At 48.0% G+C, this 16,571-nt stretch overlaps 1 protein-coding gene and 1 long non-coding RNA gene across 4 annotated transcripts in view; one reads left to right on the top strand and one right to left on the bottom strand.

Moving 5' to 3' along the window:
- CAPN13 (calpain 13) overlaps positions 1–12,397 on the top strand; it is a 90,344-nt gene extending 77,947 nt beyond the window's left edge. Inside the window, exons 18-22 of the mRNA XM_086323631.1 lie at positions 2,092–2,167; positions 4,198–4,326; positions 5,367–5,422; positions 5,987–6,044; positions 11,979–12,397. Coding sequence (XP_086179757.1) covers positions 2,092–2,167; positions 4,198–4,326; positions 5,367–5,422; positions 5,987–6,013 — 288 coding nt within the window. The 3' untranslated portion in view covers positions 6,014–6,044; positions 11,979–12,397. The remainder of the gene's footprint in view (positions 1–2,091; positions 2,168–4,197; positions 4,327–5,366; positions 5,423–5,986; positions 6,045–11,978) is intronic.
- LOC147362951 (uncharacterized) lies at positions 595–2,843 on the bottom strand. Of its 3 annotated transcripts, none has more exons than XR_015135849.1 (3): positions 2,415–2,843; positions 1,259–1,384; positions 595–1,030 (listed from the first exon to the last, which is right to left on the bottom strand). It is a non-coding gene; the product is annotated as an uncharacterized LOC147362951 (long non-coding RNA). The 3 variants fall into 3 exon arrangements; XR_015135847.1 differs by having other exon boundaries at positions 919–1,030; positions 2,332–2,843; XR_015135848.1 differs by having other exon boundaries at positions 940–1,030; positions 1,245–1,384; positions 2,332–2,843.
- Positions 12,398–16,571: the final 4,174 nt, after the last annotated feature.

Here is a 16,571-nt window from a genome sequence, read left to right as displayed (position 1 = left end):
AACCTCACCCCACCCTCAAGGGGAGCCCCCATTTTGCTTGGGGAGATGTGCGTGCACCCCTGGATGGCTCAAGGCCATGCTCAGTCAGGTGGCAGGCTGAGGACCGCTCTAGGAGGCCAAAGGAGAAAGGGTCACAGTGGACTGTAGCTGAAACTGCCGGCTGGCACCGCCCTCCCCATTTCTCTGTGGGCCCACTGCAGCATCCCCCAAGCCGCTGGTTTACCTCGTTCCCCTACCCTACCTCTGCCAGAAAACAGATCAGAGTCACAGTTGTGGTCTGTGGCCTCTGTGTGGCCTCACCATTGTTCCCAGGACAAAGTCAAAACTCACTAGCTGTACCCAAGACCCTCTGAGTTAAGACTCCACTTTGGGGTCTAGGAGAGGCCCCTTCACTTATCCCACCTGCTCCTTTGAACCCTAATGTAAGACTCCGCACTTTCCCTTCCCTGCAATGGGAGCCTGCCTGGTGCCCACCCAGCCTGAGGGTCCAGACCCCAAAGCTCCGTGGGGGCCTTGCCTCCCCTCTCCAGATCCGGTTAGTTTCCACTCAGCTCCCAACACTTGAACTCACAACAATAAGACGCAAACACTTCCTGTTTAATACTATTTATTTGTATCGCCTACCTCTGATTGGAGTGATTGGGTTTCCTCCTGGACACAGCAATGACTGATGGCCCATCCATTAGACTGCAGGTCCTCCCGGGGAAGGGAGCCCTCATGTTCATCCTTTTCCCCAGCGTCTCCACAGTGTCCAGCTCACAGCAGATGCTTAAAAGTGCTGGACAGACGACTGAGCAAGTGCATGACACTGAGTCCCTACCTAATTGAGAACATCTAGGACTCTGAACTCACAAAAGCCAAATAAGGCCAGGAAAAAGTGCTCAAGCTGCTCTTCCACTGTAACTGGCTCTCACAATCAGCCCGGACTGAGCACCTGCTGGGGGTATTTTGCTCTGGAACATCCTGGGTTCAGTCCTCTGGTGCTTGTCTGTCTCATCAGGGCACGTGACTCACCAGCCCATGTTCTCACCTGGGAAATGGGAGGAGGCTGAGGGTTAGAGTGAGAATTAGAGGGAGGTAGAAAAGTCCCCAGAGAAGGCAATGGCACCCCCACTCCACTACTCTTCATGGACGGAGGAGCCTGGTAGGCTGCAGTCCATGGGGTCACTAAGACTCAGACACGACTGAGCGACTTCACTTTCACTTTTCACTTTCATGCATTGGAGAAGGAAATGGCAACCCACTCCAGTGTTCTTGCCTGGAGAATCCCAGGGATGGGGGAGCCTGGTGGGCTGCTGTCTAGGGGGTCGCACAGAGTCGGACACAACTGAGGCGACTTAGAAGCAGCAGCAGCAGCAAAGTCCCCAGCAAATGGAGAACTGCCCTGTAAAAAAATTGAGATGTTCAGGGGACTCCACCCTGAGGCATCGCCTGGTCCCAGAGACAGTTCTCACCTGCCTTCCGTGCTGCCTACACTGCCCTCACTAGTGTGCAAGGTGCTCTCCTTAGCTCTTTATAAGATGTGCTCATTTCTTCCTCGCAGCAAACCTACAAGGTAGGTAGTATATTGGCCTTGTGCTGCAGAGGGGGTAGACTGAGACCCAGAAAGATCGGGTCACTTGCCCAAGGTGACACCGCTGTAGATAGTTAGGCTGGGATTTATACCCAGCAATTTGGTTGTGCAGTCTGTGCTCCTAATGCCCATCCTAGGCAAGCTCTTTAGCGAGCTCTTCACGTCCCTGGAAAGTGACAAGCCGCCCTGGGTGGATGGAACCCAGTCTATGGGGTGTAGAGGCTAAAGGAGAGCAGGTTGGGAGGGAGGAGGTGCAGGCCTGAGAGAGGGGCCTGCAGCCCTACAGTTGGCAGGTAGGAGGTCTGTGGACTTTAACAAGCGGAACCCACGCTGCCTCCCCTTCCCCCTCTCCCTCCTCCTCCCCACCATCCTCAGCTGTGCACCCATCGACCTCTGAGCTGAGCCCATCATGTTTTAGTGAAGCAGCCTCCAGGGATGGGTACAAGATCTTCCAGGACACCCTCTTCCACGTGGGCACTGGGGCTCATACGGGTTTCTTGCTTCTTCCTCCATATCAGAGTGTTTTCCAGAACTCCCCAAAGAATGCTGGCGTTTTCCTCAGCTCGGATTTGTGGAAGGCCATAAGGGACACAGGTAAAGCAGACAACCCTTTGAGCTTTGATGATTGGGAGTGGCAGGGGCGTGTGTGTTTGGTGTGTGTGTGTGTGTGTGTGTGTGTGTGTGTGCGTGCGTGCCCGCCCTCTGTGGACCTCCTGGCTGCAGACTCCAACTCCATCCTCCCCCACCTGAGTTCTCACCTGCCAGTCAGCTCTCCTAATTGCCTTCTCTCCCCAGCACAGCACTAACCATGAAAAATGACCCTGAATGGTTGATACCCTACCAGAAATCTAACTTGCTTGAAGACACATCCACCTCAGCATCCAGGCCATCCAGATTAAATACTCACAGGCCAGCTGATGCCCTCTCTTCACAGAGGGTCTGGGGTTAAGTGAGATCACATGTATCTGTTTGCTTCAAGGAGGCAAGAGCTTTCAGTCCTGAGAGAATGATAATAACACCGAAGGGCGAGGGTGCGTCAGAGTTCAGCCATAACTTGCACGCACATCACCTCCTTTGATTGTCTAAACAGCTCTTGAACTGCGCAGGGCAAGAATCATTGTCCCCACTGTCCCTGCAGGGAAATGGCCCACAGAAAGGTGAAGTCAGGAAATTGCCACCTTCCCTAATGAAATGTAAAATCAGACTCCCGCAGGTCACTGCTGAAAGGGCAGCCTCAATGGGTCTCCCTCCTGGGGCTCCTGGCCTGGATGCAGAGCAGGTAGAAACCTGAGCACCTGCTCCCTGCCCCTCCCCCCACGTCCCCCTTTCTCCTTCCTCTTCTGCTTATAAAAATGTGTTTATTTGGCTGCATGGAGCCTTAGTTGCAGGAAATGGGCTTAGTTGCCCCACAGCATGTGGGATCCTAGTTCCTCGACCAGGGATCAAACCCACATCCCCTGCATTGGAAGGGGGATTCTTAACCACTGGCCCACCAGGGAACTCCCTCCCCTCCCTTAATTCTTCACAGCAGAGGGTTGTGTTTCTCACACTTAAGGTTGAGAAGAAGCCCCTGGGGGCTTATGGAAGCAGGGGATGTTGAGCCTCACCACCCACCCCAAGGTACTGACTCAGGAGGACTAGGGTGGGGCTTGAGAACCGGCATCTCTGCCAAGTTCCCAAGTGAGGCCAAAGCTCCTGGTCTGGGGATCACACTTTGAGAACCACTGAATGGCCAGTGGAAGTTGAAACCTTTAAAGGAGACCTCACCCATGACTCCAGAATAATAAAAGGGAGAAAGAAAATAGATGGAATTCAACTGAAAAGCTTGCAGGGGCCAGCAGGTAACTGAAGAGGGCCATGGAGCTGATGTGATTTGCGGGGGCAGTTTGAGAATGTACAGGCTGCAGGCATGTCCTATCTAAAGGCCTTCGTATTCACATTTTATTAATTCTGCAGGAGAAACCAACGTGTCTTATACTGTGTGGGGCCCGAAGGCCACCAGCCTTGTCCCCATGATGGATGGTCCGGTTTACAGGGTTCTGGTAGCTCACTGGGGTGCATAGACCCCCACCGGATTTTCAGTTCGCCCTTGTCGGTTCTGTGGTCGGTGCCTCCCTGGAGCTTATAGCTAGACACATAAGATCACAAGACCCAAAGAGGGCAAGGCAGCTCTGTCCTGCCCACCTGCTGCTCTGAGGACCAGCCTCATCCCTGGATGACCAACCTAGGACTAAGCCCCTTCTCCAGGAACCGCATATGAGACCACACACGGTCCAGGACTAGGCGAGGAGGGCTGTTGGAGAGGGTCACCAGCAGAGGGAGGCCTGACAAGGTGGGGCTGGGAGCAAACTTTTCACGTGTCCTGGCAGCTCCCATCCCCCACAGGAATTATCAGATGATTGTCAAGGGTCAGGAGTGTTTAGCCCCAATACTGTTGGGGCCTGGAAGCTAACATTCTGAAGAGTCAAAAGTACACAGAAGAGGAGTGGACTGGCCGCTGAGCCAGGTGGAGGAGGGGATGGTGGTGAAAGGCCACGTGGTCTCCGCACAGGTGTTTCTGATCTCCCGAGGTGGAGGACCACACCCGTTCCTCCCTGCTCACCAGCTCCCCAACTGTGTCCCAGACTTCCTCGCAGGGATCTCCATCACCAGCGAGCTGCTGGACCTCATGAAACTCCGGTACAGCGACAGCACTGGCAGGGTCAGCTTCCCCAGCCTGGTCTGCTTGCTGATGCGGCTGGAAGCCATGGCAAGTAAGTGTCACCCAGAGACCATCACGCTGACCAGAGAACACAGCAGAGGACCAGGAATGCACTCTGGCTCCAGGCCTGGGCAAGGCCTCAGTAGCGGGATGGGCTGGAGTCCTGCAGAGGAGCCCTCATCCTGAGGGGCAGAGCCAACATCAGCCTAGGTGACCGTGTAGCTGTCCTGAGACCCCAGCCTCCCTTCTGCATCCTTTTCTCCCCAGGACATTCCACACCCCAGATCGTTTATTTCCTCTTCACCCTTCTCAGCACCTCTCTCACTCAGGAACAAGGTTAAGTTACCATGGCCCCGCCTCCAGATTGTTTACGGTTCAAACCTAGTCTTTAGTCATGCAGTAAATGGTTTGATCTCTGCTGAAGGATTTCACAAATGGTGTCTTGGTGGGTGCAGGAGGTCCCCCCAAGGCCTCAGAAATCCAGCTTTGTAGGCCAGAGTTTTGGACACTTTTTAGCAGCATACCCCTTTGTTTGAAATGAAATTTCACATGAAACCCCAAACCACAATAGAGCTGCAAACGGAGCTGTGGTGGCTGAGTTGAAGTGGGGTCTGGCCTCCACTCGTATCATTCCACACCCCCCCAACCTCCTCACCCCACCACGTGGTCCTTAAACCCCACAGCTCTAGCCCCACACCTCTGTACTAGGCAGTTAACAGGACAGAGAGAACAGAGCCCTGGGAGGGTAAAGGAGAAGCCAGAGGCATAATCTTGCTCCAGAGAATTCACAGTTGGACAAGAGCGCTGCCCTTGAAATACCTCCTAAGACAAGACCTCTGCATCTCTATGGCCAAGAATAGAGGGTCTGAAGTGCAGAGAAGCTAGAGAAGGGAGGGGCGAGGTGGGCAGAGCAGTCAGGGAGCTTTTTTGAGAGCTGAGCCTTGAGCTGTCTCACGGGTGTGGAGTTTAACTGGGAAGAGAAGCGGAGAGGAGGCCAAGCGCAGCCTGTGGCTTCTCACAGGATCAACACGCTGGCTTTCCTCTCATGTGGGCCCAGGCCCGCCCTGATCCCTCCCCTCCTCTCTACCCTAGAAGCTTTCCAGAACCTCTCCAAGGATGGAAAAGGACTCTACCTGACAGAAATGGAGGTGAGTTGCCTTCCCCTCCCAGAGACAGGACACAGCCCTGGCCACCTCTCCTCACCCCAGTCCAGGGGGCATTTCCCTCCCTGAAGCCATTGAACAGTCTGTCAAAGGCCAGCCAAGCTGCCGGCCCCCCTGCCTCTAATTACTGCCTTTATATATTGCTAGCTGCCAAGGCTGCTTTAGGATCTTGGCAGACAGATTTTATTTTTTTCCAATAGCTTAATAAAGCAGAGGATTATGTGGGAGTCATAAATCCAGGAGGGAACTAAAGAACACCTGCTGAGCTCACTGTACATTAAACTGACTCCCAGTGAGTTTTAGAGAGAGCCTCCTGGCCCAGCCAGCTGGTCGACCTCAGCTGTCCCTCTCAGTGCCCGGCTCTTCAGGGAGTAGCAGATGACAGTGTTGTAACAGGGGGCTGAGACCTCCCGCTTGGGTGGGAATTAACTGGAAAGAGTTGATGAGACTAGACTGGGATCTTTCAAAGGAAGAGGAAACCATTTGCCCCGCTCTGTGTTAAGCTAACAAGTTTAAAGATTGGTTGTAATAGGGATGTTTATTTCTCAGTGGATGAACCTGGTGATGTACAACTGAAGCCAGGAGAAGAACAGGCACCAGAACCCAGGTAAGACATGGCAGCTTTGGAATCATTTCCTCCCAAGGGCTCAATGTGTCTTTCCTTCCAAGAACTACACACAAGACTCTCTCCCTGGGGGCAGCCTCCCCATAGATTACAGAGCCCTCATCTGTGTGAGTCAAGGCTTACAAGATGCTTGGCCTGTGAGTTTCAAAGCCAATACTGCAGATTTCATCCAAGTCTCATGTACATTGATAAAGAGTGTGGCCTGGAAGTTATGAGTGAGGAATTTAGAATTTTTTTTCACTTATTTGTATTGAGATATAGTTGACGTTTAACACTGTGTTCATTTTAGACATACAACATAGTCATTTGATATGTGTGTATTGTGAAATGATTACCATGACAAGTTCAGTTAATATCTATCACCTGACATAGTTACATTTTTTCTTGTGATAAAAGCTTTTACAATTTACGCTCTTAATAACTTTCAAATATACAGCACAGTATTGCTAATGATAGGCACCATGCTGTATGTTACATCCCCAAAACTTATAACTGGAAGTCTGCATGTGACACCTTCACCCATTTTGACCACTCCCTCACCTTCCACCTGTGGTAACTACCACTCTGTTGTCTGTATCTATTTATTTTGGGTTTTTTTTTTTTATTAGTTTCCACATGCAAATGAAGTTATACAATGTGTGTCTCTCTCTGACTTACTTCACTTAGCATAATCACCCTCAAGTTTCATCCATGTTGTCACAAATGGCAGAGACACCACAACGGGCTGAATAATATTCTGTTGTATGTATATATAAATATGTATACCACATTTTCTTTATCCATTCATTCACTGATGGACACTTAGATTATTTCTGTGTCTTGGCCATTGTAAATAATGCTGCAGTGAATATGAGGGTGCCTATATCTTTTCAAGTTAGTGGTTTTTTTTTTAATTTGGATAAATGCCTAGGAGTGGAATCATTAGATCCTGTGGTAGTTCTGGTAGTTCTATTATTAATTTTTTTCAGTTTAGTCACTGTTTATAGAACAGCTCCTATATGGCTATGTGCTGGACTCCAGGGATTCAAAGATTAAGAAAATTCACATGGCTTCCACCCTTAGTTCCTCACTGTCTAGTGGGAGAGATAGTCTTGTAAATAGGAAACTGTGCTGTTATATACAAGATTCAGTGAATGAGGCTTGGGTCCTCTGTGGATACTAAGAGCAGATGCTTCAGATGATTTCTGCTTTGGACAAGGTGATATGCTTGAGGGACACCCATATGGAGATCTCGCATGGACAGCTAAACACACAGGTCTCTGGGGAAATCAAACTTGATCCTTGCCTTGGAGGGTCTTGCTGCGAAATGAAAGAGACAGAAATGTAAATATAATAGATCAGTTACTATACTCTGTAGAGAAGGCTAACACAGAGGTTCATGCAAAGATGACAGTACAGCTAACTTGGCCTGCAAGTTGTGATGTCTCTCTAGGAGACAGCCCAGGAAGTGAGTCTTGAATGATTCAGAGTTGTTATCCAGAGTTGTGGGTAGTTGTTGAGGTCAGCGTTCACATGGAATTCTTTGGATAGACTGAGCAAAGCTTCAAGTCACAAAGACATTACCAGCTGGAGAGCCAGTGAATGATATGCAGGCAACGGGTCATGGGAGGTTCTCTTCTGAGGGCAAGACACACAGTTTACAGTCTACCTTGATGCAAGTAAAAGGTGGCATGCTGTCCCCACTCAAGTGAGGGGTGTTTTTTGATGGTCCTAGGAGTCAGTTCAATGTCCTGTGGAGAGCAGACACCCAGAGCCTATTACTCATTTTTAAGGAATCTCCATACTGTTTTCCATAGTGGCTGTACCAATTTACATCCCCCCAACAGTGCACAAGGGTTCCCTTTCTCCACTTCTTCATCAACACTTGTCTTTTTGATAGTAAATGTGAGGTGGTCATTCTACAAGGTGTGCAGTGATGTCTCATTATGGTTTTGATTTGTATTTCTCTAATAATTAGAAATGTTGAGCATCTGTTCATGTGCCTATTAGTCATCTGTATGCCTTGTTTGGAAAAACGTCTATTCAAGTCTTCGGCCTATTTTTTTTATGGGACTGAGTTCTTTATATAGAGTTGTATGAACTGTTTATACACTTTGGATATAAACTTGTCAGTCACAGCATTTACAAACATTTTTCCCAATTTACAGATTGTCTTTTCATTTTGTTGATGGTTTCCTTTGCTGTGCAAAAGCACTTATTATTGTTTTTATTTCCTTTGCCTTAGGAGACTGATCCAAGAAAATACTTTTATGATTTATATCAAAGAGCATTCTGCCTATGTTCTCCTCTCAGAATTTAACATGAGGGAGTGTTCAAATCTCATTGTTTTACATGTGATTGCCCAGTTTTCCCAGTGCTGCCTGTTGAAGAGTCTGTCTCCTTTCCATTGTATATTCTAGCCTCCTTTGTCATAGGTTAATTAACTATAGTTATATGTATTTATTTCTGGACCCTCAGTTCTGTTCCATTATCTATGTGTCTGTTTTCATGCCAGTACTATGCCGTTTTGATTATTGTAGCTTTGTATTATTGTGTAAAATCTGGAAAGGTTATACTTCTAGCTTTGTTCTTTTTCCTCAGCATTGCTTTAGCAATTTAGAGTCTTTCATGGTTCCATGTAAGTTTTAGGATTATTTGTTATGCTTCTGTGAAAACTGTTCTTGGTAGTTTGATAGGAATTGCATTAAATCTGTAGATTGTTTTGGGCGGTACGGTCATTTTAATAATGTTAATTATTTTAATACAAGAGCATGGAATATCTTTCCATTTCTTTGAATCATCTTCAATTTCCTTCATCTCACCAACATTTTTCATTGTCTGTCTTTTTTGTTTTAGCCATCCTGGAGGGTATGAAGTGGTATCTCATTAAGGTTTTGACTTACAGTTTCCTGATAGCTTGTGGTATTGAGTATCTTTTTGTTGTCTACTAGCCATTTGTATATCTTCTTTTGAGAAATGTCTGTTCAAACCCTTTGTTTAATATTGGGTTATTTATTATTTTGTTGCTGAGTTGTAAGATACACACACACATATATACATACATACATTCTTGTTACCAGTCCCTTATCATATATGTGATTTGCAAAATTTTCTCCCATTCTGTAGGTTGTCTTTTAAGTTTCTTGATGGTATCATTTTCAGAATTTTATCAAGTCTAATTTATCTGTTTTTCTTTTGTCAATACCAAATACAGCCTTTGGTATTGTATCTAAGAAATCATTGCCTAACTTAAGATCATGAATTTACTCCTGTGTTTTTCCCCTAAGAGTTTTATAGTTTAACTCTTACATTTTGGTCTTTGCCCCATTTCGAGGTAGTTTTTGTGTACGGTGTGATGTAGTGGGTCCATCTTCATTCCTTTCCTGCCAGAAGCTTCACCAGGCAAGCCTGGATGTACTCCCATTATGAGAATACTTCTGTCCCTCTCACTCATCTTCAGCCCATCTGCCCTCCTCTGACTTACTAAACTGCTGTATTAAAAGCAATCAGACAATTCCTCTTCCTTCCCTCCCGTCACATCTGTTTCTTTTGAACAAAGCACACACTTCCGTTGTCACACTGGGGGCAATGTTTAAAGTTGTTTGAAATATTGAATTCTTTTTTTAAATGTTAAATATTTGGCTCTGCTGGGTCTTAGTTGCAGTGTGTAGAATCTAGTTCCCTGACCAGGGATTGAACCTGGGCCCCCTACTTTGGAAGCATGGAGTCTGCCACTGGGCCACCAGAGAAGTCCCCCCAAATATTGAATTCTTACTTTAAATAACGCTTTAAATACTCATGCTTTGGTATATGGTCCTTGGATATCTGAGGCTATGATGATCTGAACTGATTGCAGAGTCTAGAGGTTTCATACATGCTAGTCACACCCGCTAACAGTTTGTCTAACTGATGTCATCTATATTCATGTGGATCTACAGTCAATATGGCAGTAAAGTGCCTTACTCTAACAAAGTTAGTATTTAGAACAACTTCCCACTACACATAAATAACGTGTCTCAAGGGATGGGCCACCTCCTCCTACTCTGCATGAAGGTGAAATATGAGCAGCAGAGGCCCAGGTCCTGCTGATTTACCAACAGCCATTTTCACAAGAGTGGGTCTACTTCCATCCTAATAAATCCCGTCTCTCCTGCCTTCAGACCAGAGAAATTCTTTTTGAGAGGTAGGAATTTGCATTTGCCTCCACTGATAGGAAATCTCCCCACCTCCTTTAGCAAACATGCACCCGGTGATTACAGGCACCTTTCACACCTAGGGTGTCCACCTTGCCAGAGCTGACCTTTAAAGAGAAATGTATCAAACTGGGATGATAACGTGAACACTCCAAGGGCATAAACCAAGCAGGAGAAAGAGCTGGAATTCAGGAAACAGGAGGCTCAACACCAGATCCATCACTGGCTAGGGAACTCCAGAGTCCAGGGCTGTACAGCTAAATGGGAGAGCCAGAAACCCAGCAGAAATCAGGAAGAGCGATCTTTGGGGAAAAAGGATCTGCCTGCAATGCAGGAGACCCAGGTTCATTCCCTGAGTCGGGATTGAAAAGGGACATTTTCAGCCTAGAAAAGGGAAGTTTTATCTAATCCGACTCTTTGCAACCTCATGGAGTGTAGCCTGCCAGGCTCTTCTGTCCATGGGGATTCTCCAGGCAAGAATGCTGGAGTGGGTTGCCATGCTCCCCTTCAGGAGATCTTCCCAACCCAGGAATCAAACCTAGGTCTCCCACATTGCAGGCGGATTCTTTACCATCTGAGACACCAGGGAAGCCCCAATCTAATCCCTTATTCATGGGTAAAATAGTATTCAGAAGGACTTTGAATTTCTGCTGGAGGGTTTTGGAAGAATTATTAGGATAATGACATAGACCAAACAGATTTTTAAAATGAGGTAATTATTAATTCCTAGAAGAACAAAGACTTCTAGAAGAAAGCAAATGGAGTTTTTCTTCACTCAGCAGAGAATTGTACATACATAATTGTAATAAAATAAAAATGGAATATTGATTTAATAAAATATGTGACACAAATATATTAGAGAAAGGAAGGAGAGAAGATACAGGCACAAAAGTGGGTTAAGAACACCCCAGCTTCATCTTCCATCACGAGATGTCAGTAGGCATTTAAAATTGGTAAGTCAAGGGGGTAACCATATAAAATATTATTTAGAAGTAAGGAGTTCAGAAGAAAGAGTTACGAGAGAGGAATTCCATGTAGGAGTGGGGCAGGGGACTGCTGTTCTTTCTTCCTGCTTTGTATGAATGTCTTGAATTTTTTTAATGTATCTTGGGCTGGACTTTTATGAAAGTAAATAAGAAAACTAGCATATAATAATACATAAATAAAATAAATAATCTGAGAAACAGAGTTTAAGACTCAAGAGAAGAGGAGGGAGGTGGAGAGCAGAGTTGAGACTGTTTCTTTACCTCGTGGACAGGAAAGTAGGTTGCTAGAGTTGTAGAAAAAATGTCCATGCAAGAACGTCACTTGAATCTAGGAGATAAGCCCTTGAGAAAAGCCACTGTTCCCTGGGAGTCCTCTGGACAGAGGAGAGTTGCCCCTGTTCTCAGCCCTTCAGTCCTGTCTGTGGGGTCATAGGAACATCTGCTCCCCAGCTTTCCCTCCACTCTGCTGCAGGTACTCTGGAGCTAAAGGGGCAGTGGTTTGCACTCAGACAGGGCAGAGTAGGGTGGGTAGGGTGCATCTGGAGAATTTTGAAGAATGAAGTAGAGTCACTGCCGTCCACTGGAACCAAGGGTGTGATGGAGCTCGGCCAGCCTCGCCAGCACGTGGTACACTCTGTTGCCTGGTGGTCCTGAGAGTAGATCTGTGGGAAGGGGGCCTGCCTCTGCAGTCACTCAAAGAAAGGAAAAGCTTCTTTACTCACCCTGGGCCTTCTGTGTTTGAATGTGTCTTTCCCTAGGATGAGAATCTGGCTCTTGTTCCATTGGGCTGTGCTGCCCCCCTGGGTGATATACATCAAAGCCTGCCCTGCCTAGATGCAGTCAAAGCTGCCTTCAAGGAGCCTGGGCCGGGTCCTCAGCTGGGTCAAGCTCTGGTTCGCCCAAGGTCATAAAACAGGTTATCTGAATATTTCAGGACACCAACCTGGAATCCCAAGAGAAAGAAGCAGAAGATGTTCCCTTGTGGGAAAGCAGGGGAAAAGCCGCATCTCGGTCCCCTCCCACCAACCCAGTCATTTCTCAGTCTGTCCAGCCACAGGATGCTGTGCGTGACATGGGAGTGGATCAGTGGGTGTCTGCAGAATTAATCATACTCTCTGATATCTGAATCCTGACTGTTTCACAGCCAGATGGCAAAATAAAACATGGTTCCCGTAAAGGTCTTCAACTTCATGACGAGTAAGATCTTAGTTCTGGATGAAAAATACCTTTGGGAAAGGGGAAATCCAACCAGCAAGGCAAGCACCTCCCTCCCTCCTAATCTGTAAAGTCATCAGATAGTTCCAAAAGATCACGACCCACCAGAGTACAGAAGAGATTCCAGAGTGACCAGGCCAGACCTCACTCAGGAGAACTGGCATTTGAGAACTCATTCCTGGATGCATCTCTCCGGTGAGGGAATACTTGCAAATGTGTGTGTCAAGAATAGGAGGGCAGGAACCTTCCAGAGTGTGACTTTTCTGAGAAGAAACAATCAAAATGTCGGTGGCATGGGCAAGGGTGTGTCATCATGCAAATACCCACACTCAGGAACTAGGTTAGCATTTGGACGCGGATGTGTCCTGATCAAGGAACAAACACACAGCCAACTAACTGCCTCTCACAGGGGCTGCTGCTAAGGGTGTGCAGTCATTTTAGTAGCACAGCAGGGTGAGACGCAGCATAGCCTGGGCCACATCATGTGGGTCCTTGCCCTGTGCTTGGCTAACCAGGATAGATGGCCATGGTTAACAGCCTGGGCTTCAGAGGTAGACAGAGCTAATGCCTGAAGACCCCAAGTCCTAGGCTGTTATGCAAAACAATGAGTCCTGACCAATCAAGACAGACTGTTTTAAAATAAAAGGAGAAAGTTCAAAAAAAAAAAAAATGAATGAGCTATTTTGGCAGGACTCAGAGATGACCTTCACCTACCTGTGCTTTCAGTTAGAAAGTCCAACACACCTGCACACTTTGTTGAACCAAACACCTGGACTGAAACCCAACTTCGCCTGGGGAGCCCTCAAGTGGAGGAGCAGGAAGAACAGTCTTGCTTCCCCAGAGCCGGGGGTGACCCTAGTGAGGATGGACATCTGAAAGTGCACGCACGCACACACGCACACGCACACACACACACACACACACACACACCAGGGAAGCCCAGCCCTAGAGAACAGCACACACCCACCCACCCACCAGGGAAGCCCAGCCCCAGAGAACAGTTCCATATGCAAGCCCACTGATCAGGGATGACATCAGTCTTGCTTCTCCCTAGAACAGAACCAGTTTGCTTTGAGCACTTGCTCCTCACCACCTCCAGGCAGAGGCAGGATTGCAGTGGAGCAGCACAACACATGTATGCCCCTTCCCTCCCTAACCCCTATGCCCCATCAGGGCCCTGACCCCCAGGACAGAGTCCACAAGGTCCTTAGATGATAACCAACTCAGTCCAGTGATGGGTTTCCCAATCTCAAGAACATGAGCCTCACATTCAATTCACTTGTGTTTTAAATTAAGAATGGAGACACTATAACTTATCCAATGTAAACATTTAAAGCCTTAAGTTTCATATAATAGCCAATTAGGAGGCGAGGCTGGGAACAGGGAAAGGGGAGAGACTGTGGAATAGAAGTAAGGTTAGGTGGGAGGGAGGAACAGAGAGTGCAGCAGGCAGCATCAAGCAAGTGTAAAACAGGAGCCGCTCAAGGTATCTTACGAAGGAGGAGTTTAACACAGGGAGCGAGTTGCTCACAAAGCTGTTGGATCAGCTGGAGGAGCACAGGCCAGAGAAAGAAAGAAAGTGAAGTCGCTCAGTCCTATCCGACTCTTTGCAACCTCACGGACTATAGTCCACCAGGCTCCTCTATCCTTGGAATTTTCCAGGCAAGAGTACTGGAGTGTGTTGCCACTTCCTTCTCCAGGGGATCTTCCTGACCCAGAGATCGAAACCCGGGTATCCCGCATTGCGGGCAGATGCTTTACAGTCTGAGCCACCAGGGAAGTCCTAGGCCAGAGAAGATCGCCACTAAGTCCCAGGTTCACCACCAAGAGAGAACGATGAAGCTGCTACCTCCACCCTCACCAGACATTATAGGGAGTGGCCAGAAATGGTCACGGCTGCCTGTAGCCCTAAGCGGGTGAATTTCTGGACAAAATTTCACAACTTCTGAAGCCCACGTGTCTGCCCACCCTGCCCAGAGGCAGAATAAGGCTTCTGCCTCTCTGCTGCCTTCCAAATCTTAAGTGCAGAGGAAAGAGAAAAATGTGGGGAGAGGGAACAACAAGCAGATGGAGATGGAGAGCTGGGGCGGTGGGGGGAGGATGATTCAGACAGACAGGGAGAGGACAGATGAGGCATGCAGGGAGCAATACAGACAAATAAGATGGGAGAGACCAGTGACAAGAGATTAAAACAGAAGGAGGAAGGCTGAGGTCTATGGGTGTTGATGGGAGTGGAGGCCATAGAGCCCAATCATTCAAAATCTGTTGCCGGTGGAAATGCTGACTTACGATGCCAATCAGGTTGTGCCTCTCAGACTTCATTGTGCATAAAAGTCACCTGGAATAACTTTTATAACAAGCTTTAGAAATTCTGATCCAGAAAGTCTGACACTAGACTAGTCTGTGAATCTGCTTTTTTTTTTTTAAAGCTCAAGGGCTTCCCTTGTGGCTCAGACGGTAAAGAATCCACCTGCAGTGTGGGAGACCTGGGTTCAGTACCTGGATTGGAAAGATTCCCTGGAGGAGGGCATGGCAACCCACTCTAGTATTCTTGCCTGGAGAATCCCCATGGACAGAGGAGCCTGGTGGGCTGCAGTCCACAAGGTCACAAAGAGTTGGAGACAACTGAGTGACTAAGCACAGCAAGTGATGCCTGTGGTCCTTGGATGACTTAGGAATCACTAAGGAATCACCTAGGAATCACTGCTTTTGCAGCTCCACTGAGTGGTGAAATGCTCTGGGCTGCAGCAACCAGGGCGGCTGTGAAATGCCTGATGAATCCAAGCTTAAGTTCTGCTCTGGTCAGAGGCCTCTTGCCATGCTTCCCCACCCCCAGCCCCTCACTGCTGCTTAGAATATCTGAGATCCCTCTCACCACCTCCAAGCTCACTGCTCCCCTCCTTCCTGCTCCCTGAGAACTGATGTCCTAGTTGATTTTTACCTCTAAACAAGCTCATTAAGCAATAATCCTAGAAGAATCCATCACTCTGACAAGGTTGTTGATTAACCATCCCCCAGCAGAGCCTAAAGTGCTTAATATCCAGGCGGAGTGGTCAGTAATGAGTCAAGCGGCAGCACTGGCCTGGTTCTGAGCAGATGGATGCGAGGTGAGCAGTTGGGCCAACTTTGCAGCCTGGTGGAGGTCAGTGGAGAGGAAGGTGGACGGTCTCCAGGCTGCCCAGGCTGCAGCAAGTTCTAGACCCTTCTAGCCAGATTCTAGGCCATTCTTTCTGAGACCACTGAATGCCCCCAGAGGGTATATAAGGATATGAACAACTCTGGACAACAGACAGGAGAAGGACCACTTGACAGGGGCTGGACCCAGAGACGTAATTCCCCAACCTTTCAGCTCTGCCAACTATCTAATTGCCTGAGTAAGAGAAGAGACAGGCAAAACGATAAAATGACTGCCTTCCTGAGATCAATTTCAAGTCCAGACTGTTATGTCTTTCTTTTTCTACCCATAGTTAGACTCTTGTTTTAAACACCCCTCTGTTCCCTTAAAAGATTTGCTTTCTGTGCGTGGAAGTGCCTTGGACCGAGCAGGATGTGGCAAAACACTGCCCCCTGGAGGTCACAGTTGTTACAGCTTCAAAGCATCCGCCTCCCAGAGGTTCCTTCGAACTCAAGCCTCCAGTGTGGGCTCAGTGGCAGTCTCCAGCCAGCCTGGCCGTTGCTGCCATCTAGGCTGCCCTGTGTGCACAATTGCCCCATCACCTGCCTGACTCCATCTCATTTCTGCCCCCCCTTTTTGCATAACTACTGCATGACATTGGTAAATACTCTTGACCAAGGGGAAGGGAACTGATCCCCCCACCCCCAAGCTGTGCAGCTCTGATGGGATCACTGACACGCCATGTCATCCTGTGTCTTTAGATATTTCCAATTCTGTCCAGGCACAAAGAGAAAATAGCATAGAGTGAGTGCCAGTAGTGTTAAGAGAATGAATGGCTGAGCTTGTGTAGCGTGAATACAGGGGGCATGGCAGAGTGGACAGAGCACTGGGCAAGTCCTCTGGAGTCTCAGGTTCAAGTCTTGGTGCTGCCTCCATCCAGCTGTGTGTGCTCTGAGGACGTCCCTCTCTGGACTTCCTTCTTTAAAATGAAGGGGCTGAACTTGGAGATGTCTAAGGTCCC

Source organism: Bos grunniens, chromosome 11, assembly GCF_055505025.1.
Source record: "Bos grunniens cultivar Pamir isolate PY7600 chromosome 11, Bosgru_T2T1.0, whole genome shotgun sequence".
Lineage (NCBI taxonomy): Eukaryota > Metazoa > Chordata > Mammalia > Artiodactyla > Bovidae > Bos > Bos grunniens.
The sequence above is the reverse complement of the archived record's forward strand: the minus strand, read 5'-3'. Positions and strand labels throughout refer to the sequence as shown.